Source organism: Poecilia reticulata, chromosome 15, assembly GCF_904066995.2.
Source record: "Poecilia reticulata chromosome 15, P_reticulata-male-v2, whole genome shotgun sequence".
Classification (NCBI taxonomy): domain Eukaryota; kingdom Metazoa; phylum Chordata; class Actinopteri; order Cyprinodontiformes; family Poeciliidae; genus Poecilia; species Poecilia reticulata.
This window is the reverse complement of record NC_088844.1, coordinates 30,319,807-30,347,704: the sequence shown is the minus strand read 5'-3', so window position 1 is coordinate 30,347,704 and position 27,898 is coordinate 30,319,807. Positions and strand designations below refer to the sequence as shown.

General features: G+C 45.6%; 1 protein-coding gene and 1 long non-coding RNA gene across 2 annotated transcripts in view; one reads left to right on the top strand and one right to left on the bottom strand.

Annotated features, from left to right (window-relative positions):
* The window catches only part of slc30a6 (solute carrier family 30 member 6), a 69,657-nt gene extending 52,225 nt beyond the window's left edge, over window positions 1-17,432 (top strand). The window contains exons 9-15 of the mRNA XM_008430455.3: window positions 2,516-2,610; window positions 5,469-5,517; window positions 12,586-12,705; window positions 12,777-12,879; window positions 12,959-13,006; window positions 14,789-14,857; window positions 16,308-17,432. Coding sequence (XP_008428677.1) covers window positions 2,516-2,610; window positions 5,469-5,517; window positions 12,586-12,705; window positions 12,777-12,879; window positions 12,959-13,006; window positions 14,789-14,857; window positions 16,308-16,877 — 1,054 coding nt within the window. The 3' untranslated portion in view covers window positions 16,878-17,432. The remainder of the gene's footprint in view (window positions 1-2,515; window positions 2,611-5,468; window positions 5,518-12,585; window positions 12,706-12,776; window positions 12,880-12,958; window positions 13,007-14,788; window positions 14,858-16,307) is intronic.
* LOC145555008 (uncharacterized) lies at window positions 138-7,275 on the bottom strand. The gene is made up of 3 exons (XR_014091041.1): window positions 7,111-7,275; window positions 2,250-7,023; window positions 138-2,187 (listed from the first exon to the last, which is right to left on the bottom strand). It is a non-coding gene; the product is annotated as an uncharacterized LOC145555008 (long non-coding RNA).
* Window positions 17,433-27,898: the final 10,466 nt, after the last annotated feature.

Below are 27,898 nucleotides of genomic sequence, written 5' to 3'. Positions count from 1 at the left end.
ATTGCTCCGAGAATATCACGGTTGGTTGGTGCTTCTTGAGCCTCATCCAAGTTAACCGGCGCTGCCACGTTAGCATGAGCTACAATAGCCGCATGTGTTACGGAGTGAAGCTTCTTCAAACAAAACGGAGGCTCGTATGTCTTTTACTGAACCTTTCTGTTCAGTTTTTTATTGAAGAGAGAAAACGGCAACAGCTGTTCGTTACCAAGACAACCAAAATATCAACAAAGCAAGATAGTGACAAAACAGAACCAGATACTTAAGCATTCTTCAAAATAAAAGACTTCTTCTATTCAAATAAATCATGTCTTGCACTTAAATATATTTCACTTCATCCTTGTAATTATATACTATCATGTTCAATTCAATTAATAATAATCATGTAATCTATGCTTAACATATAATTGTAAATCAGTCACTTATCATACTGAACAACATATAAGTGTAAAAATGTCACAACAGCATGAGCTACATTAGCCGCATTCACTTGTGGAGCCGTTTTAGTCGGTTGTTGGACCGGTTTGGCATTTTTCAGTGGCATGATCCCCAGTAAGCGTTTTCCCATTAGCAAAACAGGCGAAATTACCAATATAGGTCTGACTTACGGATTAATTTAGAGGATTTAGTAGCGAGCCATCCACACATGCACCTTTCACTGAGACGCCATAACCGCAAGTCCAGTACAGATGTTTTAGTTGTTTGTTTATTAAAGTATTTCACTGGAGGATTTACTGCCTGTTTCTAAACAGCTGCATATAAAAAATGACAAGTTTGAGATGAGAACTGAAATTTGCTGTTGGAAACAGTCAGAACTGTTGAGCCGTCTCCCTCCACAGTGTTTCAGGGTAAATGAAAACATAAGTGGCTCTTTTTAAATTTCTGCCATGGTGAGTTTCCCCATGATTCCTGTCTTGGTTAAATCCCAGATGTTTGTTTTAAACATGACCTTCACGATGCGCTTCCACCAGTTGGTGGTCCAGAAAAAGGTTGTAGTGAGCATCTGTCTCTGCTAGGATCTATACAGATGAGAACCCAAAAGCTGAAAAAAGAAACTAAGAGCTTTATAAACTGTATAAATGTAAAACTTTTGGCGTCTTTCTGTGGGATGGAGCAGATTAATGGCAGCTCTGATGACCTGAAACCCAGAGATTTGAACCTGTGACAGGATTATCCCCCGCCGTCTTATCACCCCTTTCCTCTCCTGTCTCGTCGTGATTGGCCTCTCAGGACTGGAGCTGCCGTCCGATTGGCTGGAACAGCAACACCCACGTTTCCGTAGTGATTAGTCTGACCTGTGAGGGGGCGGCTGCTGTTTGGGCCCTTAATTGGATTATTGGAGGAGTTTTTTTAGTTCTTGTTCTACTTGTGAACTGGTGGTGAATTTATCAGCTTACATGACATAAATCCATCAGTTTAGGTTTGATTTGAAGAGTTTCTGCTTGTTTTTGTGTCCAGGAGGTTTTATATTCCAGCTTTTTTAATAAATTTATTCGGATTTTATTTTTCTGAAGGGAAAAACTTCTCAACTCAAACCAGCAGAGTTATATCTGTGCAGATATAAAGATGCCTGATGAGATCAGAGAATGGAGGAAATGTGTAAAAACAGGATTAGGAATGATAATAATGTTTACTGTGTAATTAGGAAATAATGTACTGCGATGAAGGGATGTTCAAGTAGTATGATGACTTTTTTGGCCGTTAATTGTACAAAAACAAAAAACATGCAACAGCACCATGAATGCTATTTAAAATAAAACTTTGTAAATATCTTTGCTGGAAGCAGTGATGTCTGTAGAGCCTGACTCCTGCTGGGAGGAAGGATCTGTGATGACGCTGCTCTGTGCGCTGCGGACGCAGCAGGCTGAGCTCTGCGGTTCAGGACCTGCTTCGTCCGCAGTGGGAGCGATCGTCATCAGTCCTTCTGTCTCCCATCAGCTGCTGGGCAGGAAGAACCAGAGGAACCTGGACTGGGACAAAATGACTATGAGGTTTTAGGCAGTCGCTCCAGTGGAGGAAACGAGAGTTTTGGTTGATCCTGGAATGTGGGAATGGATGAATCTTAATCTGATTAGATGGATCCTCCCCTCTGCTCTCTGCAGACGTTTCCGTTACCGGGTGGGTGGGGCTTCTGGGCGTGAGAGTGATGGTTTGGGAAGCTTTGGGTCCATCGGGATGTTTCTGCACCACCTGCAAAACACAAAGTGTTACGTACCAGAACCTTAGTCCAAGTGAAATGAGACAAAACTAACCAACATGGAGCTTTTCAGTCTGTAGGAGCTCGTTTTAAGTTAATAATTCCTTAATATTGGTGAAAAGTTCTAGTTCCACAGGGACTTCATGTATAACGAGACATTTTTCCTGTTGACAAATATGTCAGATCTACCAGGATGTAAAGGCTCTGCTGCTGCTGTCGGTACCAGAAACCACAGCTGTCCTCGGGTCCGGGCGCTTAGAGCAGCAGGTGGTCATAATGTTTTGCCTGATTGGCGGGTGACAGATCTGTTTGTGTCCCCAGAGGGCGGCTGCTGGTCGGGACGTTCGTCGCTCTGTTCTTCAACCTGCTGACTCTGCTCTCCGTCAGGAACAAACCCTTCTCCTACGTCTCTGACGGTAAGCCCCGCCCCCTGCTCCGGTTCCGGCCCGGTTCTGGTGGAGCTGGGCCTGTAATCCCTCCTCCCCTGGGGAACAGAATGATTTAGCCTTTGTGATATTTTGGGGGGATTATGGGAGTGAGGCGGCGCCTTTCCTCTGTCAGTGAATAAATCGGATGAAACCAAATGAAACGCAGCAGCTGATTGGTTGTCAGAGTTTTCTAGATTATTATGCTGACATCTGATTGGTTGTCAGTGTTTTCCAGATTATTGTGCTGACATCTGATTGGTTGTCAGTGTTTTCCAGATTATTGTGCTGACATCTGATTGGTTGTCAGAATTTTCCAGATTATTATGCTGACAGCTGATTGGTTGTCAGAGTTTTCCAGATTATTATGCTGACATCTGATTGGTTGTCAGTGTTTTCCAGATTATTGTGCTGACAGCTGATTGGTTGTCAGTGTTTTCCAGATTATTATGCTGACAGCTGATTGGTTGTCAGAGTTTTCCAGATTATTATGCTGACAGCTGATTGGTTGTCAGAGTTTTCCAGATTATTATGCTGACAGCTGATTGGTTGTCAGAGTTTTCCAGAGGAAGCTGATGTCTGGTGGCGTCTGAAATGCTTTTGGCAGTTTAACGGACGTGAACGTTGAGCCAAAGTTCTCATGAATTTGTTGCGTAAAACACAGGATAAAAATAAAATCAGTTCAGTAATTATTCAGTAAGTTGATAAAAGGTTTTCCCTCATCAGTCGTTTGGTTTCCCTCCCATGTTCCTGGTCGCCCTCCTCATGGAAAGATGCTCAGAAAATGGTGGGAATCTCCATGGCAACCTCAGACTCTGCTACCTCCCAGCCCTGGTCCTTAAATGACTCTCAGCCTGTTGGGTCGTTCCTTCGCTGCTCCTCTTCCTCTGTCCTCATTCGTCCTCCTGTTCCTTCCTCTCCAGTTCACTTCATTCCTTCACTTTCCTCCCTCCTTTCTTTCCTGTCCTCTTTTATCCTCCACTCTTGCTTCCTCCTGACTTCTTGTAATTTCTGTCTCATCTTCTTTTCCTGTCTCTGCTTCTTCTTTCTTTCCTTCTTTCTGTATTTTTGTCATCTGTTTTTTTCTCCTTCATTTTAATGTTATTTTCTCTTCTCATTCTCTCCTTTTGCACCTTTTCTTTTTTCTCCTCTTCTTTTCTCTCCTTCCTTCCTCATCTTATCCACGTTTTCTTGTTTCCTCTTTTAGTTCCTCCGTTCTTCTTCTCCTTTCCGTCTTCTTTGCCATTTTCAGTTCTTCCTGTTCTTCTCTTCCTCTTCTCCGTTTTGCGCCTCTTCCTCCTTCCCCCAGTAGTTTTCCTCTTGTTTTTCCTCCTCTTCTCCCCGACTGACTCACAGTTTGTCCACTGATGCATGAGCTCGGTGTGTGTGTGTTTCAGCTTTTGGTTGTTGTGTTTGGAGCAGTCTCAACATCACTTAACATCTGACATTTTTCAAAGGGAGGGGGCCACATACACACACACACGCAGGCATGCAGGCGGTGTGTTATGCAACGCTGTGCTGCTCCTCGCATCGCGACGCGCTGAAACACTCGGACGTCCTCCTGCAGCTCACGGATCATAAATAAGTGACTCCATTAAAATGTTTGTTTAGACTGACTCAGCCTGCGGGCAAAACAAACAACACACACACTTTAACACACACACTTCAGCGCACACACACCCAGAGCTGCGCGGGACGTGAGGGACCTCTGACCTCAGCTGGGAGCCGGTGGCCCCCGGCGGACGGTGAAGGTGGACGCAGCAGCCGAGCCGCTTCACTTCTCTGTGTTTAACGGGGATATTTTTATCCTGGTGGTGACGGAGGCCCGGCTCGCCGCTGCTCAGGTCCAGAAATAGAACGGGTCTGGGGCGGAGCGGAGGAGGTGAAGGGTCTCTGAACCCGGCGGAGGCAGCTGACGGAGGAACCAGCTGGCTCTGAATGTTTCCTGCAGCGCTGGAGCAGAAACATGTTCTCCAGCTGCAGCGACCCGGCTCGGCGCTCAGAACCAAAACAAAGTCCAGTTATTATAAGAATGTTAGGATTTTGCACTTTACTCTTAAAGAACCAATTAAACAGAATCTTTGTTCAAACTGTCAGTTTCCTAAAATGAGAGCAGGTGATTTTCCAGACAGTGGGATCAGTCGGATCCTCTGCAGATCAAACGGTTCTGGTCGGGACGGCCGTCATGTCTTCATCCCCAGACGCAGCAGGGAAACTTTAACTAATAATAATAATAATAATCAATGTAATTTGTACCGCACTTTTCATTAGAAAAAATCTCAAAGTGCTACACAGAGCAACTAAAATCGTTGATAAAGTCAACATCATAAAAATCATGTGGAGGCAGATAAGGCTTGCTTAAATAAAAAAGTCTTTAAGCCTCTAACTCTGTTTTCCAGGTTTTATTCACGTTTCCAGCACTTTTTCTTAAATTTAGCTCCATTTTTACTTCATTTTAGTTCCTGCTGAAGATTTTCAGCGAATCATGAAATGCTCCCAAGTGAAAGGGTTTATCACTGTTGTGTCTAAATTGGATCTTTATTTCAAGCAGTTGGACACAAAACCAGATTGTTTTTACTGAATCCTTTAACAAAGTGTAGCTGGATCCGGGGGAAACGGGGCAGATTTCCAGTTTCTGCTCTTCCTCGTGTGGGGTCCCTCAGGGCTCGGTCTTAGAGCCATTCCTTCATTTTCTGCCTCTAGTTTCCATCCTGAGAAGAACCCGCCTCTTTGCTGACAGCTGAAAATGAAGCGGTTCAGGTGTTACTTTGTTCTGGTTCTGTTTCAGACCCGCCTCAGAGTGGGCTGGTCAAGTTTCACTGACTCTGGATCTGTGTGTCTCCCTCCAGCCGCCAGCAGCAGCTGGCTGCAGGAACACGTGGCCGACCTGAGCCGCAGGTAAGAGCATCGACAGCGCCCCCTACCTGTCCGTCCATCCGTCCTGACTGTCCTTCTGTCCTGTCTGTCCATCTGTCCTGACTTTCCATCTGTCCTGACTCCACACACACCAGCAGTAAAACTACCCCAGGTGTGTGTGTGGAGATTCATTAGGTCTAATATCTGAGGTCAGAGGTCACCAGCTGGACGATCATTTCTCTTCTTTCCTGAACTTTGCTCTGAACAGAAAAGCTGCCAGAACCTGTTGAAGCCGTTTGTCAGCAGCAGGAGAGTCAGACTCTGTAAAACCAGTTTTTTATTTAAAACCCTCCAGGCCTTCGGGTCGCGGTGACCAATCAGGGTCAGCCAGAGGGATCTCTGGGTAAAACTTCACCTCAGCGTCTGGAGGCCGAGTTCATCAGACCAGCTGCTTCTGATGTGGTTTCATTAAACTCACATTGAGCTGCTGTGGAATCCAGCCAGCAACACATTTACAGTTTACGCAGCAGTTATGTTTCCACTATGCATCCAGGGAAATATTAGATTTATGGATGGAAAGAGAGAGAAACGGATATTAAAGCATTTAAAGATGAAGGTCAGCTGACATCTGGATCCCAATATTGGATAAAAACTTTCCTGCAGCTCGTCTTCATAGATCTGTGCAGCTTCCCATCGTCTCAGTCAGGTTTACAGTTTCTAGAAATCCTTCATAAAGACAAACTGACGTAAAGAGATTGTTCTGAAAAACATTTATTTGTCATTAAACGATCAGAAACAGAAAGACTGGAGTTTCCATCTGGACCTCAGCTGCTCTCTTTGCCCTGATTGTTGTAGAAAATGTGTTGGACCAGCTTCATTACTGCAGTTTGGTGTTTTAGAGTTTAAACCAGGATAAAAGGAAAACATGAGGGCTGATTTTAACTTTTGAAAAGTTAATTTTACTCTGTAGAGAAACATGTTGAGTTGTTCCACATGTCAGCATGTTAGTGTTGCTCCAGGCTGGATGTGAAACTGGGACCAAACAGCTGAATGTCCGTCTCTCTGTCACCTGATACGTGTCGCTAAAAGCTGATATTTTACCTCAGAATGTTTTGGATCTTAAATTCTGTTGATGGAGAGACTTTTGCATAAAAAATAATTTGTATTTCCTGCTAATTTATTGTCCAGTCAGAAGAAAAAATGCTTGTGAAGCCAGATTTCTGCCCAGCCAGTCAACTCACTGAAACCAGGAAACGTTTTAACCTTAATGTGTGAAGGTAACAACGAGCCTCATCCTGGAGCTGCAACCCAAAATCACAAAAGATGTTCCAGAAAAACCCGAGTGCACGCTTACGGAGGTGGCGCTGCGAGGAGTTTCTCCTGTCCAGGAAACGCCTGGAGAAGGCGTGTTGGTGTTTTGGTTTTGCTCCAGTTGCTTCGCCGCATCATGCAGGCTGACAGAGGTTCTGTCTGCAGACGGTTCCCGACGCAGCGCCGCCTCAGATCTACCTCCATGCTGACTCATCAGCTTATTTATCTGGTTTAAACCTGCAGCCACAGAAACACGGCAGCCATTAGATCACATGTCTTCCATCACTTCCAGTTTCAGACTCTGGTCTTGTTTAATGAATCGACCTTCACAGCTGATTAGACCCAAACATTCAGCGTTTCTTTCTGTTTAAATCTGGACTGTCCCACTGACCCGCAGTCCAGATCCTCTGCCGCTCGCGCTGTGATGATGATTACACAGCTCATCCCCACATCTGATGTATATAATGGACACACACAGAGGGTCAGCAGCTCATTTGGTGCAGGTTACATGGGGCGACAGCCTGCAGAGCTGTGCAACAGAGCTGAGCTCTGATTGGCTGTGAGGGCAGAAGTGAACAGGACGTCCCAGCCTAGTTTCCACTCTTTAAATGTGTGTGTGGAGGATACACAGTGTTCCTGCTCGCCTTTGTGTGAGCGTTTTCTGGGTACTAGTGTGTGTGTGTGTGTGTGTGTGTGTGTGTGTGTGTGTGCGCGTGCGCACAGAAAGGCTTTTCTCTGTGTGTTGCAGTGAGATGTCCCCATTCAACCCGAACACAGTCTGGGGGCCAACTGGGTTACATAAAGCCTGCTGCTCTGTTGGCCTCACCAGCCACAAGCCTGAAATCTCTCTGCTCTGGGCGTGCACGTGGGCGTGCACGTGGAAGTTGCTGTTGGGGAGGACAGACATCCAATTTTAAAAAAGGAAACAAATGTTTTCTCTGGCAGGAATAGAAATAACATCACAGTGTCTGACAGTTCCTGCTAACAGAGGATGATGTTAAATTTAGAACTGATTAATTATTTCTCTGTAGCAGAAATATGGAATCACTTTCAACAAAAAGAAAACACAAGATGATAAAATCCAAACCAGAGCCGCAGACCTGTTGGCTGAGTCGAACCTGGTCCTTCATGTCCAGTCAGTCGTCCAGATCCCCCAAGATGCTAGCCTAGCATCAGGTTAGCATGGGGATGCTGCGTCTAACACGCTCAGGAAGCTGCAGATTAACAATTTCATGATGGAACTGAGTTAGAAACCCAGTCCTGTCTGGACCTGTAGGCCAGCCGGGCCTTACAGCTGAAGCCTGAACAAGTCAGAGGAAGTTGGACTCTGATGCGTTAGCAGCGCGGCGCGAGATGGAGCGGTGTGGTAGCTACGACTTCATCGCTCCGTGTTTTCAACGCTCCGTGCTTTCACTAATCCGTCTTTTCACCAATCCGTGTTTTCATCGCTCCATTTCTTAGGTTTCCCCACTGAACTCAGTTTTATACTTTTCGAAAAATCAGGAACTGTTTAGACTTGAATTACTTTAACTTTGATTCACCCTCGTTATATTTCTAGACAGGTAAAAATCTGGGATCACCATAGCAACCACCGACTCAGCACTCTGGTCGTTGCGTGACTCAGCAGATTCTTCTTTCGCTTGCGGATCCTTCATAATGCCGCTGATTTGAAACTCCAGCGGCTTTTGTAGTCAGAATAAATGTCCAGTTCATAAATCCTCGACGTGTCCGGATGTTCCTGGCTCGGGAGAAACATTCAGTCGGATTTCTTGGCTGCACGTAGAATCTGTTTGAGCCCCACATTAGTTGTGTTTACACCTGTTGGAGCTGAACCACTTTAACACGACGGACTAAAGCAGCTTAGTGTAATAAAGATCCTAGAATAAAGTCCTGGGAGGCTCCAGCCTGCAGATCAGCCTCAGCACAGACCAACCAGAATGATTCTTTACGTTCTCCTTCGTTATGATGTCAGAACTCGTTACACTGAATCAGCTTTGATGCTTTTGATTAGTTGCCGTGGAAACAGTGGACGGGATTATGAAGTGTTTGCCTTGGTTTTAATCCAGGGTCCACACACACACACACACACACGGTTTTATATCACATTATATCAGTTCGCAGCAGGGATTAAAGGATCGTCAGGTTCATCCACTTCCTCTCTGTTTTGTTCCTCACTGACCTGGTGGGTGCAGACTACTTCCTGGATTTTCCTCATAATAAATCTAAATTTCTCAAAGAAAATCTGTAAATTAGGTTGAATTTCCACCAACTGAAGATGAGGAGGACACTGAGTTATCGTTGCTGCAGCTTATTAACAGCTGACTTCAGATCTCTGGATCTCCGTTTTTACCTGAGATGCTTAAATTCCCGCATCCCCAACCTGCAGGAAACACGTCACACATTCCCAGGCCACATTTATTCCGGTCACCATGACAAATGTTTCTGTTATTATGATAAATGTTGATATTGTTGTTTTGAGACCATTTTCCAGAAATATAAATGTTAATGGATCAATATTGCCAGAACTTATTCTCAAAGATCAATAAGCTTTAAATTAACCATTTAACTCTGGAACTGAGTTAAATTTATTTAACTGTTCCAGAATAAATAGAAACAAGAAATAAAGTGAATTATAAAGTCTCTGTAAACAAAACAAAAAGGTTTAGCTGAGACCAAAACGCCAAACGGAGTTTTATCATCCAGAAAATCGATAAATGATGGAAACGACTGAGTTAATGTGTTTATTTATCATCTGATTAATTCGTTTATTGATTATTGTGACAGGCCTGGTTCCAGGATTTCTCTAATCATGTTTAAACATTTTAATAATTCATGTATTATTAAATACATTTTAATAATACATGCTCATAATTAGTTAGCATGTCTGGCGTTTGACATGCTAACTAATTATGTAGTTAGCATGTAGTTATTCTGTTATAAATGTAACTAATTTAATTATTACACAGAATGAAAACATGAACTCTGCTAAATCTGATACAAGTGGATCCGGTTCTGACCCGGTTCTGGCCCAGCTTCTGGCCCTGGTTCTGCCCCGGTTCTGGCCCGGTTCTAGTCTCCGTGTCCTGAAGTGAACGTCCTGATTCCCAGAACCGCTCCGCCGCCGTTCCTGCAGAACCTCCATTATTCAGGAGCTGCTGGAAACCAGCCGGATTTTAGGAAAAGCTGAAATGTTGATCCTGTTTCCTCTTCCCCCTCCTGCTCTTCCTCCTCTTCATCCTCTTCCTCGCCCCGTCCGGCCGCAGGGCAGCAGCAGTCGCCGTGTTTTGACATTAATTACGTGCTAACATCACGCCGCCATTGTTTCTAAACATCTAATGCTGAGCTCCTCATGGCGCCGCGCTCCGTGGCGCTGACGACTCCCGCCGCCTCCGATGGACCCCGCCCCGCAGCGCTCTGGCGTTTGACACGCCGAATATTCAATCTGACACTCGGATGATCCGCCTGCAGAGGTTTCCATTGACCTGTTAATCTGTTCCTGGAACACCGGGCCGGCCGGCCGGCGCTGTTTGGGTTCTGGTTCAGTTACTCTGACTTTCTGAAGCAGAACTTCTGCTGCTGTTATAAAATGATTTCTTTATGTAATTATTGGTAAGACGCCGCCTGAAACACTCAGATGTTTCTGATCATAATGTCACTGCAGAGATGATTAAAGTCTGAACCAAGTTGACCAGATGCCTGATGAGTCATCACCTCCGATCCGAATTCAGGTGTTGACCTGGATAAGAGGGCCTACTTCAGGTCGGAGGTCAGGTCCAGGCCCAGTGGAGCCGGAGCTGGACAGTGATGGTGATGGTCTGCAGTGATTATCGGCCTGCTGGGTGAAGAGAGCAGAACCAACAGGCGAAGCTGGTTGGTCTGTGTCGGTCAGTCTGTCCTGGTCAGTGTCAGTCTGACCCGGTCAGTGTCAGTCTGTCCTGGTCAGTGTCAGTCTGTCCTGGTCGGTCTGTGTCGGTCAGTCTGTCCTGGTCAGTGTCAGTCTGTCCTGGTCAGTCTGTCCTGGTCAGTGTCAGTCTGACCCGGTCAGTGTCAGTCTGTCCTGGTCAGTGTCAGTCTGTCCTGGTCGGTCTGTGTCGGTCAGTCTGTCCTGGTCAGTGTCAGTCTGTCCTGGTCAGTCTGTCCTGGTCAGTGTCAGTCTGTCAGTGTCAGTCTGTCCCGATCGGTCTGTCCCGGTCAGTCTGTCCTGGTCGGTCTGTGTCGGTCAGGTTTGGCCTTTAGCAAAGTGAATTTTCTTCAAAACTGAAGTTCAGTTCTTGATATTTATCACTTTTCCTCCACTTCTTTTGTTTCGTCCCGTCTGTGTCAGTTGCTCTGCGGCTCTTTCCACTAGATGCTGTTCGTTCTCTCAGGGTGTTGAAAGCAAATATTCCAGGACTTTAACAATTTTCTGGAGCTACTTTTAGTTTTACTGGCGTCTTATTTGTCCAGTGGGATCAGAGCTAAAGTAAAGAAACTTTGTCCTCTGATATGTCTGAAAGAACGAGATGCAAGCAGCTAAATTGGATGTTTGGTGTTTGTTTGCTTCCTGAGCTGCAAGCCCAGCCCAGATCACCACTCCTCCACTCCCGTGTCGGGACGTTCTGGTCGTACTTTAGGCCACATCCAGCTGGTTTTAACCTGCTGGGATCTGATGTCAGGAGCCACTGATGATCGGCTGGTTCCTATTGGACGCCCGTCAGTCGCTTCCTTCTGATTAAATCGACCCGACACCCCGTCACTCAGCTGCCACGGCTAAAAGCGTCCTGCCCACGTGACGCCGCGTGGGGACGTCCTCCCACGCCTCGTCTTCATGTGTCGCAGCGCATTAAACCCGAGTCCTGCCGCGGCGCCCTGCGGCCCGGTCCAAACCGACCCGGATCCACAGGTGGCAGAAAGCTGAACCTTTCTTCTTCTCCTCCTCCCACCTGAACGTAACGGGAATGTTTCATCCTTTATGATTCATCTGACACTTTCTGCTGAAATGGAGAAATAAAAATGTTCATAACTCGGCTGCTTTTTGTGCGGTTAATGACCCTAAAGTCCGTTTGTTCTGCTGGGATTGGTCCACATTTTCATATATTGGCCTTTTCCCAGCAGCAGAACCCAACCGGACCCGGGTCCGGCTTCTTCCCGTCTCTCCAGTCTGGTGGAACATTATAACAGAAAACTTTATGTAGCTTCCATAACAAGAACCTGCCGTGTTTGTTGACCGGAGACGAACTTTTAGTCAAACAGAAAACTGTTTTCTGGATGGAGAGGATCCGACGTGTTCCGACAGGTTCTGCTGTGAAGTTTTGACCCAAATGCTGAGGAGCATGGTGGATCGATTCCGTCCCAAATGATCAGATCAGGTTAATTTGATCAGTTTATGAATGAATGTGGAAGTGAAATAATAACCTCTGAATATTTTTCTTTGGAGATGTTGAAGCAGATTTATTATTTTTACTATTATCGGTTTGGGAAACTGGATCGGATTGTTCTGTCCTGGTTTTGGTGAAATAACTAGAAAATGTCCAGAAACTTTACAACAAAACGATTCAGAAGTTGAAAAGCTCACAGACTGAACTGATCCTGTTGTAGCTCACAGATCAAGTTTGGTTTTAAATTGTTCTAAATATTCAGCTCAGATATATTTTCACTCATTTCATCTGATTTCATCTGAACATCTGGGTTCGGGTTAACTCTGAGTTACCAAGAGGACAAATTAAAAGTTACGGTTTGGTTCTGGAGGTTCTGGTTTGCTGGTAAAACCGGACTGGATCCCGACTCTCATCCCGTTTCTGTGTTTCCGCTCGGCTCCAGTCTGTGCGGCATCGTTCCGGGTCTCAGCAGCGTCCTGCTTCCTCGGATGAACCCGTTTGTCCTCATCAACCTGGCCGGAGCCACGTCCCTCTGCGTCACCTACATGCTGATAGAAATCAAGTAAGTCCTGCGTCCCACACCGTCTCTGTCCGTCCCTGTCCGTCCCACACCGTCCTCCTCTCTGTCTCCAGTAACTACAACGCGGTGGACACGGCGTCGGCCGTCGCCATCGCCCTGATGACCTTTGGCACCATGTACCCCATGAGCGTCTACAGCGGCAAGGTGCTGCTGCAGGTCAGAACCGCCGCCGCTCAGGTCCAGCCTCCATGCTGCTGTCGGATGTCTCACTGCTGTCCTCCTGTCTCTGTCTCAGACCACGCCGTCCCACATCATCGGCCAGCTGGACAAGCTGCTCAGAGAGGTCAGAGGTCACGTCTGGATTCACTGTGATGTAAAACTGTTGTGTGTTGCAGAAACACAGCATGGCTCCACGTTTTCATCTAAACCTTTCAGAGTTTCCTCTAAATGATCTCCAGATTAACGGGTCGTCATGGAGACGTGTTGGGTTTAACCCTTCGCTCCCAGATCATCACTTTAAACTCATCAGGGTTTTATGTTTGGACTAAATTCAAATAAAACTAGTTTTCTACTTTTATTGGTTTGGAGGCGATTTAAAGGTCACATAAGACTAAAACCAGTTCAAACATTTTAGTTTTTAATCGAGTCGTTGCAGCAGGTTTTAATGGTTCATGAACCGAGACGTATTCAGACCCAGGTTGTCGTAATAATAATAATGGTCTTGAGCCGGAAAAGGGTAGAGTGCCTTCTCCGGGTCAGGGGGGTCGTCCTGCCTCAAGTGGAGGAGTTTAAGTATCTGGGGATCTTGTTCAGAATGAGGGAAGAAGGAAGAAGGGAGATCGACAGGCGGATTGGGGCAGCGTCTGCCGTGAAGCGGGCGCTGTACCGGTCCGTCGTGGTGAAGAGAGAGCTGAGCCAAAAAGCGAAGCTCTCGATTTACCGGTCGATCTACGTTCCCACCCTCATCTATGGTCATGAGCTTTGGGTCATGACCGAAAGAACGAGATCACGGGTACAAGCGGCCGAAATGGGTTTCCTCCTCCGCAGGGTGGCTGGGCTCTCCCTTAGAGAGAGAAGCTCGGTCATCCGGGAGGGACTCAGAGTAGAGCCGCTGCTCCTCCACGTCGAGAGGAGCCAGTTGAGGCTCAGGCATCTGGTCAGGATGCCTCCTGGACGCCTCCTTGGTGAGGAGTTCAGGTCCCACCGGGAGGAGGGGAGACCCAGGACACGCTGGAGGGACGATGTCTCTCTATGGCCTGGGAACGCCTTGGGGTTCCTGGAGGAGCTGGAAGAGGGAAGTCTGGGCCTCCCTTCTGAAGCTGCTGCCCCCGCGACCCGACCCCGGATAAGAGGAAGAAAATGGATGGATAAAAATGATAATAACAGAAATGTGAAAGGTTGCCTCTGGAGAGGTTTAGGAGATGAATCTGTTAGAAAGCTCATGTTTTACTCATCGCCACAGCAGGAATATGTCTAATAATCTTATAGAAGCCCGTGTTGCTACAGAAGGGGTCAAAGGTCAAATCCAGGCTACCTGTAGTGAGTTTAGAGGAGAAGCTCTCAGAGCAGATTCAGCCCAATGTCAGAGCGTGAAGCTCAACCCCAGCAGGCCTCAGCCAGCAGGTTAAAGGTCAATGCCTGACAAACTGAATAAAGGACAACATTCATGTTTGGAGGAAACCAAACATCAATATTTACCAATAAAGGATTAATACCATAATCCTTTGCTGCATCGTTATCAGTCACATGACCAGCTCCCTCCTCTTCACAATCATCAACCAGATGGAAACAAACAGAGTTATTAATACCAGCCTGGTCTCATTGGTCGGACCGGTACCGAGTTTCCTGAGTTCTGGTCGTAATCTGGGATGAATCCGATGAGCAGAGATTCATGCGCCAGAATTAAAACGAGTTCAGCAAACATCTGATTTATCGTCTTTCTGCAGAAACGGAACCATAAACGTTTTGTTCTGTGGGTCGTTTTCATAATTCATCTAATTTGTTGTTTAGTTTATTTGTTTTGGATATTTAAATGTCTTCCAGTTCGTTATAATTTAAGGTTTATTGATTATTGATCATGTTGTCCTGACAGGCGTAGAAACTGTTTCTGTTTGTGTCCAATCAGGTGTCGACTCTGGACGGCGTCCTGGAGGTCCGGAACGAGCACTTCTGGACCGTTGGGTTCGGGTCTCTGGTAGGTGTGTGCTGATTGGACGGCTGGTGGGCCTGGGTGCGCTGTGATTGGTGGGCTGAGGGCGTCAGCGGTGGGCCCATCCAGGCGGGACCAGAGGACGAGTCATTCATGCGGACCGTCCCTCTGCTCCGCGTCCCGGTTCTCTGAGGGAACGCCGCGCCGTCACCGCGCTGAGTCGGTTCTGATGTCGTCATCCGGGCTGCGGACGGGTCCAGCTGGCCGGGGAGCGGGGAAACACGGAGACAAAAGGTCCGATTACTCAGCAGAACCGCTCAGCTGGAGCCCATTTAACACACAGCGCAGCTTTTCATGATGTCAGAGATTCAAAACCTCCTGATGGAGAAACACAGAATCTGCTTTTATTATCTGATGCATTAAAGTTCTTTGTTTTTAGGACCAAAAATACATTTTACTGCAGAAGAAATGGGAGCCATGATGGAGGGAAACACGGCAGCAGCTCTGAAATGCTTCAGCAGAAACAATGTTTTTATTTACCATTAATTAAAGTTTGATTCTTTTTTCTTCTAAAACCTAAAAGTAGAAATAAAAAACATCATAAAATGTCAGTTCACAGACTCTAAACAACAAACCTCCACACTGTAAAAGAATAAAATGGATAAAAGATAATAAAACAGGTGAAATATGCCAAATACCAGACGAAGCTAATGGATTTAATAGACATTCTGCCAAACGTCTCTGTGTTTTTGGAACAAACTTTAAGAATGAAACTTGAATCATGTTATTTTAAGTGAATTAAATTCATTGTTGGTGTCATAAAGGTGACGGATGAAGCTGACTAAATAAAAATACGTCCAGATCTGCAGCAGTCAGACTCTGATGTTCATTCAGGATAAATTCCTGATTTTTGCTGCATCATGACAGAAAAATAATCAGATGAAGGAAAGTCCTACATGTGTAGAAATACCAGTAATACTTCATAAAATGGAGTCAGGTAATCAGTAACATGTCAGTTCAGTGCTGTCCTGTGAGGTGCAGTTCCCCTGCCGGCCTGCGGGGGCGCAGCCTGCAGTGTTTACCTTTGTTTACCCTGCTGTGATGGTTTTTGGGCTATCGATGCCCCCGCGGTGCTGCTGTTGTCATGTGTGGATGTTTCTGCTCGCTGTTGGCCCAGCGCTAACGGAGCAGCTGTCCAAACCCATTTGACCCCCCTGACTGCACTCCAGCCCCCGGGGCCGCTCGCTCGCTCGCCCCCTGCCCCTCTGCCCCCCCTCTCTCTCTGTGTCCTTTTCCACGCCTGATCGTCCCCATGAGGAGAGCGAGGCCTGGACACACAGCAGCGTTCACTGTTTGGGTGCTGAAGGTCCACATCCATGTTCTCTTTGGACCCAAGCGTTGGCGCTGTCGGGTTGTCATGGAAACGAGCAGTTTCCTGGCCCGCCGGCTCAGTTCTGGTTGAACATCTCTGACCTCTGACCCTCTCTGTGCTCAGGCTGGCTCCGCCCACGTCCGGATCCGGCGGGACGCCAACGAGCAGCTGGTTCTGGCCCACGTCACCAACCGGCTGCTGCCGCTCGTCGCCACGCTGACCGTCCAGATCTTCAAGGACGACTGGACCCGCCCCCTGCTGAGCGGCGTGCTGTCCTCCCCGGCCGCGGCGCCGCCGCTGCCGGTGGCTCCTGAAGGCTACGCCGCCTCCTTCCCTCCGGTTCTGTACGGCTCAGCGGGAGGCCAGGAGTTCGACCCGCTGACCTCCACGCCCTCCAAGCCCAGCAGCCCCCCGCCGGAGTTCTCCTTCGACACGCCGGGCCGGAACGTGGCGCCGCTGGTGCTGCCCGCCCCGGGCCAGCACGCCCACCGGCCCTACGGAGGCCTGGGACTTTCCTACGGGGCACCGCCGTACGCCGGGACGCTGGGGGCGGTGCCGGGTCTGGGCGCCGGGTTCGGACCCCCCTCCTCCCACAGCTACAGGACTGCCTTTGTTGGCTCAACGCCGCCGCTCCGGTTCGGAACCAGCAACCCTGCAGCGCCTCAGTCCCAGTACAGACACTACCAGCCCTGACTGACTCAGATCCTCCTCCAGACACGCTGAGGAAAAACTCCTGAGTGGAAAAGTCTGAGTGGCTGCAGAGAAACATTCAGGATTATTTATTCAGGGGAAACGGGACCAGCAGCGTTCGGCTGTTAGCTGTTAGCTGTTAGCTTCGGCTGGAGCTCCCAGTGGTAACTGGAACCACTGGGAGCTCCAGCTGGGAGGAAAAACCAGTCCGGGTGTGACTGTAACGGTTCAAGCATCAGATAAATGCTTAAATCTAAATAAAATCATTTTATTTTGAAGGAGTTGATGACATCACCGTGTTGATTTCATCCTGATGAAGATCCAGGAAGGAAAACCAGAAATGAAATGATTCCAGATCTGAGAGAAACTCGTGTTACAAACTTCTAATAAACCACCAGATTCCTTTAAAACTCCATTTAATAAGCGTTAAAATCAGAACTGTTGAGTTGATCAAACATTTCTCACCTGAAACAACAAATTGGACACATTTTAACTCATTAATCCCACTTTTTATCTTTAAACTTGTGCAACATTAAATTAATAAGTTTTGTACCAGGACTTGGATCTACGGATGTTTTTCTCTTCTTCTCCCTTTAATTGTTTCTATTTTACAGATTATTTTATCTGAAACTATTAAATAGCGTCTTCTGATTAAAAACAAACCCTGAAAGTTTGATGGTTTAACTTTGGTTCGCTTGCAGATGATGAGGATGATGAAGGCTCACGGAGCGGAACGGCCGCCAGGGGGCAGTAGTGAGTCATCAGGAAGTAACTGAACCGTCCAACAGTGAAACTCACCGCAGACCGTCGGCACTTAGTACATTTACATTTCTTCAGCTTTCATTTGATCCTGTTGGGCTGTTTGCTTCTCTCTTGTTCAGGATTTTCACTCCATGCATATTAATATGGTGGATCTTTGTTACCGTTGATGTAAAGCAGGAAGTGATGCTCTGCAGCCAAACATTAAAAATATAAGTTCTGAAGGACTGGGTTTCCATCCCGAACAGCAGAACCAAAACTATGACAGATTTACTCAAACTAACAAAATGACGTAAACCAAAATTGAGAAAACATTTTTGTTAACTGAAATAAATGGAAACAGTAATGAATAGAGAAAAACTTTCACTGGGACAATATTATAAAACTTGGTGGAATTATAACATGTTTATGAATTTATTTAGAAAAATGAACCAGAGCAGCTCAGCAGTGACTGCATGCAGTTTTTAAAATGGTATTTTCTGTTTTTATTTCACAGTCGATGTAAAATGAGCTCAATATTTTGGTTTTCTGAATTTAAAAACTAAAACTGCTGTTATAACTTATTAAAACTATTTAACTGATAAAAACGAGCAAAAACTCTAAAAACTAAAACTGACAAAAAGTCAAACTGAAATCAAACTCATCTGTAGTGAAAAACCCAAACCTATCAGAACCGGATGTCAGTGACAGAAGAACCGTGTCGGATCTCAGCCCAGCATCATTACTGGGCCGACCCGGCTGACCCTCCAGTTCTGGCAGCGCCGGGTTGTTATGTTCTGGTTCTGCTGCCGGTCGGCTGGACCCGAACCACCGTCCCCAGAAACTGTTCAGGAAGGTTCAGGCTGATTCCTGACCCGATTCCTGCTGGTCGAACTGGTTCCTGAGAACCCCTTAATGGGAACCAGTTTCCTGATGGGTCACTGGGTTCTGTTGAACTGGATCCACTGGTACCAGTGGATCTTTCTTCAAGCAGATGGTTCAGTTTTCACCAACAATTCAGCACAAAATAGTTTCCATTAATATCCAGATTGACCCAGTTTTCAGCAGAACGACCCGATTCAGATTTACCACAGAACTGAAACTCATTTATTTTAGGTTTCAGTTCTTCAAAGCTGAAAATAAAAACTTATCCTCTTCCAGTTCAAACATGTCAAATATCAGGATGTAATAAAAGGTGTTGAAGCTTCTAAACCTCAAATGTTCAGAAAACCCACAACAGATTCCAGCCTGTTGGGACTTAATGAGCAAACATGAACATAAAGATGTGAATTGAAAACTAAGTACACCCTCACTGCTTCTGTTGGCTGATTATGAAATGAACTGGATCAGGTTTGGCTGCTATAATTCAGGTTTGTTATAAAACAATTCCAGGGTTGAAAGACATCAGCAATGATGTCAGAGCAGCAACTGTTGCTGTCATCAAGTCCATCACGACTTTTACTCTGAAAGGTTCACATTTGGAGCAGAATGAAGGAAATAGTCAGGATGCAGTACGGCAGACAACTGGTGCAAACACTTGACACATGAATTATGTAAACGGAAAAAAATATATCGGAACAACAGCAAATATAAAGTCCTCCAGACCACCAGGGGGAGCCTGTGGAGGTAATGTTACCTCTGTAAATATGCTGCTAACCTATAAAATTATAAAAGACTTCTTAATTTCTCCAACTTTCTCCTGGACATCCTGTTGGATCATGACATCCTGTCTTTACTGTTGGGTCCCGTATGATTTGTTGGTCCACGCCCCCTAGTGGCCTGGAGGACTTGGAGCAAGTTTGTGGAGTTTTATACTTTCTGTTTTTGATATTTCAGCCATCTTTGCTTCTGTGGTTGCAGCATTTTTTATTATTTTTTTGCGTGTGTTTTGTATTTTGGATGCATGTGTTTTCAATGCATTTGCACCTGTTGCCCGCTGTACTGTTGGAGCAGTCTAGTCAAAGTCCAGCCCAAACCTAATCAAGTTTGAAAGGCTGTGGACATTCAGGTAGCTGTGCTGGAATAAACATGTGGAAACCTGAAACTCGTAGAAAACCCTCACTGACGCGCTAACTGAGCGTAGCGCTCGGTGCTCTGAAATCCTTCAGGAACAACTGAGATCTCAACAATTTTGGAAGAAATAAAACAACCAGGATCACATCATGAACCCAGTTTTTGCAGCAGTTTCAGTTAAAACACACACACACACTGACACACACACACAGCAGCATCACTGAGCCCGTTTAAGTGCCCCATCTGAAGAATTTCATTTCCTCTCCAGCAGAGGATAATCTGTCCTGTGTTTCTGTTGCGAGGCTTTTCGAGGAGATTTTGAGCAAACAAAGCGGTATTTTGCACCGGCAGCTTAGCCGAGCTCTGGATGTGCTCAACAGCTCTAAGCCTCTGAGTGAAACGGTTTCGGTTCGAGTCTCGGACGGAGCTGCGGCGTTCACATCAGGCTGACTTCATCACTTTACCAAACTACCAGGAGGAACTTGAGTAATCTGAGAAAATCCCCAGAACCTGAACTGAGCAGAACTTGTCAGCTGCTGGCTAATGGGGAAAATGACATCTGTTCACCTGAGGTCAGAGGTCAGGCATGTAGATGTGCCATAGATTTATCAATGTTACTGTAAACCAGTGAAATGAAGCTTAACATGTTGTAGAGTTACTGGTAAATGTATAAATAAGGCAGTTTGTATGAAGATAAAGATGATGCATTAACTAAACCCTCTGTAGTTTTACATTGTTGACATCATAAAACAGATTTTTATGGTTCTGGGTTCCTCTTCTAGTTTTCTCCCTGACTCCCAGCGTCTTCAAATTAAATGAAAATTGGTATAAATGCTTGTGCATATTTTTTTTTCAAAACAAACAGGTTTTAGATTAAAGAACATCACATCAAAAACAATCACAAGATATAATATACACAGAATCCATGGTTTGATTCATTTAAGAAAGATAGAGATATATTTGAAAGAAAAAATAAAATAATACACAATAAATTAAAAGAAAGTAGAAAAAGCATACAAACAAAAAAAAACTAAACTAAAAAAATAGTTTTTTGAAAATATTTATATAATTAAAATTTTATTTTATTTTTAATTAAATTTGAGGGATTCAATCAGATTTTAGTTCAGTATTATACAGTATTATTACACATTTCACAGCAGGATTTCATTGTGAATGAAAAGTTTTGCATATGGAGATTAATCGGTTCCAGAGATTTTTTTTTACAGGAATCACTGATTGTATATTCAACAATACTACAGTTCACGGGATACATTTTGAGGGGACTTCAAAAATAGTTCCTACATGACGTCACATCCCCCATATCCGGTGCTCCGTCGCCATCTTTTGTCTGTTTTTACTGATCTCCCGCCATCTTAAGAGTTGGGAAGCAGCTTTCCACCTCGTTGTTACTGAACCGCGATGGTTGGATGTTGTTGGTTGGATGTTGTTGGTTGGATGTTGTTGGATTCAAGGAGGTAAAAACAAAGGCGATAAAACAGTGAAGGGAAGATTTCATTACGTCCCGGGAAGGCGGGAAACTTTCCCGCTCAGCATCAGCTGCTAATCTCTAATATCGCACGGATCTGATGCTTCATTGGCGGTAAGGATATTTAAATGTTTCTAAAAATAACCAAACTGTGACGCTGTTAGTTAATTAGTACTATATCGACCAGATTACTAAAAAAACAGACTTTGTAGCTAAACCTGGCAGATCCATAACTATAATCTAGACGTGCAAACATATTTATTCCTGCTACATCTACAACAAAATCTAAATGACATTCAGAGTCCATGAGGTTTTCCTTTTGTCATTAAAGATTATTATTATTATTATTATTATGATTTTGCCGTTTCTGGCTTTTAGACATTTAGTGTGCAATAAAAAAGCCTTTCTGGACACAAATTAACTTTATGGACTTTAAATCCAAACATCTACAGACCTTTCTCCTCACCACAGCTGATCACATCATCCTCCTCCTCAGTATATGACTCTCAGAAAACACAGATAACTTGACTGTTTTTATAAGATGTTCTACTACTACACTGTGAACTGTTTCTCCCAGAAAAAACTTTAAAATCTAATCTAAACTTCAGTAATGTTGCTCCTGTGTAAAGATGTTTACCAACATGTTGCGTTTCCAGGGTGATGGCATCCGGTTCAGTCTTGTCGTAACTATCTATTGGCAGTTTTAAGTGTTTTACAGTGCATTCCCACTAACCCTGTTTAATCTGCTTCAATCCAACTCCAGTCCATCAGCATAGAAAGTCCGGTTCGTTTTGGAGGTGTGAATGTGTAATCGACCTCTGACCCAAACTCTGGTCCACCTCCAAGCCTTGGTCTCTGTTCGGTTGAAGAGAACTCTGGTCCAGTTTGAATGTACAAGTGAAAGCCAAGCAGTCCAGACACTGCTGCAAAAGCAGGAAGTGGACTACAATGCATGGCATTCTGGGTAAATGTAACCAGAACAAATGCGTTAGCAGTGCTAGCGGGAGAAATGATCTTTAGCCAAAGACTAAAGAGAAATCCTACAACCACTAAAATCTGACACGACTCCATTATTGTCTTCATTTGGTGAAGTGGCGTTCAGTTTGTTCTTCAGAGGTTTTTGTGCTGTTTCCTTCAGTGGTTCTTGGTGCAGCGCCCCCACAGGCCAGGAAGGGAACAGGTTGCTCAAAGGGTTTGGTTGGTTTGTCTCAGTTCAATGAGAAAGAGAACCACAGCAGCTGGAGATGGAACAAACATTGCAATTTTAGCCCCGAAATGAACCGAGTGTATCGGACTGTGTGAAAACACCGTTAGAGAAAGTCTGAATTATTTGTGGATTTTAACAAAAGGCTTTGAGGCTCCCTCCAGGAAAACTGAGGAAAAGATGGATAAATGGTTGAAAGAAAGTTCTACATGTTTTGTTCAAATTTAGCCTGATTTTAACTTGGACTTCAGATATTGTTTGAATTTTTTCTTATTGATTTCTTGGATGTAGTGTCCTCTCATCTGTCAGCCAGGTGAGCACACCTCAAAGTTCTGACTTGACCTGCAGCCATGTGACTGTCCAAGGTCACCATCATGTGTGTATCGGATGCTGAGTTTGGTTCTGTGTCTGTAATGAAAAGATGGACTGGTTCCAGTTGGGGTGATTGATGTGTTGGTTGTTTGAACTGGAGCAGACCATCCAACGTAAGTGACACCAGATTCCCTTGGCCCATCGGAGGCGGAGGTATCATTCCTAACGCGTCCGTATCAAATGGCATCACCCTCCCCAGGAACCAGCGGTGCTAAAACAGTGAAATTGCCGCGTTAATCTCCAGAGTGTGTTGTGTAACACTGGCAGGGAACGCTGCGTTCACACAGGCCGGATCACTGCATCTGTTTACTGCGACCTGCAGATTAAATCAGACCTCACACTTCAAATAAAGACTAATCCACCACAAAACACACACAAACACACACTGCTGCAGCATTAAAGGCAGTATCCTAATCCTCTGACCTGAAATGGCATTTAGGAGCAGCTGTAGTCACGGAGATGCTGTGTCCGTCCTTCATCCACAGAAACTCACCGTCTGACAGCTTCTACAGACAGATATGAGAAAATGATTGGATTGACGGAAAACAATGTTTTTCAGAAGAAGATGGGAGAGATTTGTGTTTCATCTAGAGTACAGAAAACAAACAACCACTGGAGCTGGCTGGAGTTTCAGGAAGCCATGTAATCCGGACGGCCATGATCTCAGTCTCTGCATCAACAATCGACACCTGACTGAACCACATGGAGCAGGGCTTACTTTGGAGAACCTTTGTCCTATTTCAGTTACCTTCACATTAAAACTAAGAATCCAGATGTTAACCCTGGTATCATCCATCCATCCATCCATCCATCCATCCATCCATCCACCCACCCACCCACCCTCCCTCCTTCCCTCCCTCCCTCAGTGGGTCGGGAGGTGCTGGTGCCTCTCCAGCTTAACGTTCCAGGCGAGAGGCGGGGTCACCTGGACAGGTCACCTGGACAGGTCACCTGGACAGGTCACCAGTCTGTCGCAGGAGTCTGGTATTAGTTGAGGTAAATTAAAGATAAAGCTCTGCTGGAATTGGAACCTAGGATCTTCTGTTTATGGCACAGAAGCTTTAGCCAGCTAACACTCAGCGTCTCTGGACAAGCTGGTAGCCTGACCTGGTTCAACCGACACCCAGAACCGCCGATGTTTCTGAACCATCCATCACTTGTCCAAGGTGTTCATTCATCCTTGTCCATACCTGCTTATCCTTGGCTTATCTCCAGCAGTCATTGTCAGAGGGGGGGACATCTTGGATGGGCCGCCAGTCCATTAGAGGACAACACGGAGTTGCACAGGACGGATGAGAAAGCCAGTCGGGCTTCTGGACTGTGGGAGGAAACGGGGGAACCCGGACAGAACCCACCATGGTTTCTGGAGTTCCCTACAGGCGGTGCATCGTTGGCTTCAATGGTTCGTCTGAGACAAAGTGGAGCAGCAATTTTAAACTGCTGTCATGATCTAGTATTAGCAGTTAGCATGGCTAGCGGTGTTACCTGAAGAGAATAAATCTGTATCTGAACTCTGAACAGGTTCCATGATGTAAAGGTTCAGAGCTCCAAGGGATGAAATGGATCCGTTTTTCCTCCTTCAGCCTTCCTGTTAGCTGCTAAAAGTCTCTCTCTCCCTGGCTGAGTAAACTCCAGACCTGCCTCTAACTACGGTTCACTTTCCTGTTAAATCTCTTCCCACCTGTCTGTGTTTCTGCTGACGTTTTTTGAATGTGAGTCACTTTGACTCCCACTTTGGGCCGTTGGTCTGGAAATCGTTTCCCAGAAAAGAGGAAAAGAAAGAAACCGGCCCGCTGCAGCGCCTGCTGATGGCAGGGAACGACGTTTTCTCAGCCTCAGTGGAGACGTTGGTGTGGAGGTTAGCTCAACATGAACACCAGGATCGGTGCTTTTTAATTTGAGGGGTCTCCTTCTAGTAACCCTCACACCAGTCAGAACCCGTCTGTCCCGCATCATTACACAGCAACCCCCATGCTTCACTGAAGACATCTAGCAGGCCATGAGCAGAGCTACTACTAAACAAAGCTTCAATGGCTTTCATTTATGCTGTGGTTACTCAGAAAATGTTCTGTACAAAACCCCTGGGTTTCAATACCCTCAATTATTTGGGTCATAATGGGAACCACAGGGGCTGGAGGTGAAGGGTGTCAACGCCAACATCAAATTAAATTATCGCCAGTGGTTTTGTTGCATTCATGTAGCTGCTTCAAAGGTTTGTAGGTTTCATGTTATGGGATATTTCAACTGGAAACGGGTCAACTGGGGGCAGAACACAGTGGCGGTGGTGATTAGTGCAAACAGAAAGCTCGGCCCGGGAACACAAGAACCTGTCAGAAACCTTTAGATCCAGTTTGACGACATTCAAACAGTGTTTTTACTGAGGGTGTCTGAGTCCAGCTGCTTGACCCCGAAGGGCTGAGACGGTTCCCAAGAACCTGGTCTGCTTCACAAAATAACACAGATCATGTTTTAATGGGTTTCTTGAGCGTTTTTGGTTTTTATGCTGAAACAAATGATTCAGGCTCAACTTTCCTAGAGTGAAAAACATTAATAAGGAAGTTTAGAATAGATAAAGTTCATAATTCTTCATAAATAAGCAATTCCAGTCGGATCTGGTCCTGCTTAGGAGACACTGGAGTAAAAATTAGACTGATGAAGTGCTTTATGTAGAAACTACTCGGACCAAGGCTCTGGTGGTTTCTGATTAGTGTGGAGTGCTCACCTACAAGCAGGTTTGGTTCATCTTGCATCTGCAACAGGACTGATAATGCTGTAGCCCTTTGGCTACAGCCTCTAGCTAGCAGTACCAGCCAGCAGAGCTGCAAATAAGTTCTTCTGCATATATATGATTATAACTTCATATAGCGATTCCCACCACTGCCTTTAGAAACCAGCATTTATGGGGAGAAACCCTCCTAAGTCCAGGTTTCCGTCATGCTGTGCTGGTTGCTGGGAGACCGAGGGAAGCTTTGAGTTGTTCAGGCTGCAGTTTAAATACAAAGCATGTCTGTGAAAGTGGAGCCATTTTACCCCAACATCAGTTCATCCTCAGAGCTGCAGACGGGGTTTGAGTTGTTAAACAGTTAGATGGGTCGGTACCTCATAACGTCAGGAAGTAGGCACTGCTGGGATGTGAACCGAGGATCTTCTGTTTGCGAGACACTTCAACCATCCCAGCACGTTGTGGACGTCCGTTAGCGGACCTGAGCGAGTCGGACTGGACGTGCAGAGGAAGGCTGAGTCTGGAGGCGCCGAGGTGTTTATTCATCCTCGTTTGGCTCAACTTGATGGACAGTTGGTGGCTTGTCAACATTAGCCGTTAACAGTCTCAGCTGTCCTTCATCATAGATACAAATACATATTTTATCATTTCATAGTTTAATATTTTGTATTTCCAGTCTGAAAACTCATTTTGTTAATAAGATCTAATGATGTTGGGACCTGTGGTGCTGAAAGGGTAACGAGTCCTCAGAGTGAAGACGCTCTGAAAGAAAACGATGATGTTTAAAGACACATCATAGTCAGACTGTTTTCTGTAGCATCATGTATAAAATATCTGCCTCCGTCTGTTTGGTTCTCAGCAGAAGTTGCTGCTCATGTCGGTGAAAACCTCACATGGTTTCCATTAAACACGGAGCTGCACCACCAGCTGTATCTGCAGCATTAACACTCAGGTGTCAAAGGTCACAGACAAGGTGTTGCAGCACCTGCAGGTCAGGCAGGGTGCAGCACTCGTGCTGCGGCAGCAGGGCGGCGCCTGCGAGCCGACGTTGAACTCTGCACAGTTTGATGCTGATGCTGTTTGACGTCTCGCCGCCTCTCTGCTCAGCCACAGTCAACACAGAGTGCTTCACTCCCATTAACAATGCATGGTGTGTGTGTGTGCGTGTGTGTGTGTGTGTGTGTGTGTGTGTGTGTGTAAAACAGGTCGCCTTCTCTAACTCTGACTCCGCCGTTTGATCGGTTCTGCAGTGTTTCTGTTTTTATCCTCAGGTCCTCTGATTCTGCTCCTCGTTTAATAAAAAGTGTGACTTCAGGCTGAATCAGCCTCCATGATGGAGCGTCACATCGGTGACCAATGTTCAGCAATGCTACACCTGAGCTTTAGCAGGTGAAGGTGGACCAACCTCTGAGAGGAGATTATTTAAGACTGATGGAAAAGCCAAACACTCTAACGATGTTTTGTCTCTAAATTGTAGTAAATCTTCTGTGTTGAGACGCTGAACACGGATAGAATCAGGATGGATGTTAGAAATGTGACGCTGACTCGCTGATCTGCCTCATCAGGACATTCAGACAGTCTGGGATGGTTTGGAAATGGGGCAGTTACCCAGATACTTCAGGTCCAATCTGGGATCAAACAGGATTCAGGTGAACTCAGAGCTGCAGTGGTTCTACTGGGTCAAAATGTGCTAAACATCACATGAGACTCACGATTCTCACTCACTACGATTCAGATGTTAAAAATCACATCCACCGTCTATCGGCCGGCGCTCTGTCGCCATGTGGGACGTTGCCATGGGAACGGTACTGGAACGAAGACAAAACGAGGAAAACTCCAAACGTGAACGAGATTCAACCAGAGCCGTCTTCATTACAGCCAAACATTTAGACTCATTCTGGTTTTATTCCCAGGAAAGCTGAGCTGGATACGAGCGTCACGTGATGGAGGTTGGCCCTAAGGGGCGGAGCGATCGGTGTGTTGTGATTGGTCAGAGGTTTGTTGTTGTGTTTAATGCAGAAATGATCCGACAGCAATGCTGTTATTTCTCTAACTAGTCGCTTCCACTGTCCTGTTTTTTAATCCGTAGGCGACATGAATACTTTTCAGGGACAATTATCCAACTTGATGAGGAATTATGTTTATTTTCTACGATTCTTCACTAAAAAACTGCAAAGACTTTCAGATTTCTAAAAACTCCAGGACGGAAACTGCTCTGTTATCGTCCACAGTGGAGGCTTTCTGCAGGAAGGTGGCGCTCTCGCGTGGCTAAAGCTAAATGTAGGATGCAGACAGGAAGTGGAAAAGGCGCTTTAATGTCTCGGTTTCATCATGAGGATCCTCTGCACATCTGTAGATTAAATCATCATGAGTAATCGAATTGAATCGAATCATGAGAGAATGAAAGATTCCCACATCACGTATCCGGTCTCTGTAGTACAAGGAGAAGACGATCTCTCCCATAAAGTCCGGTTTTTCCCAGAGCATGT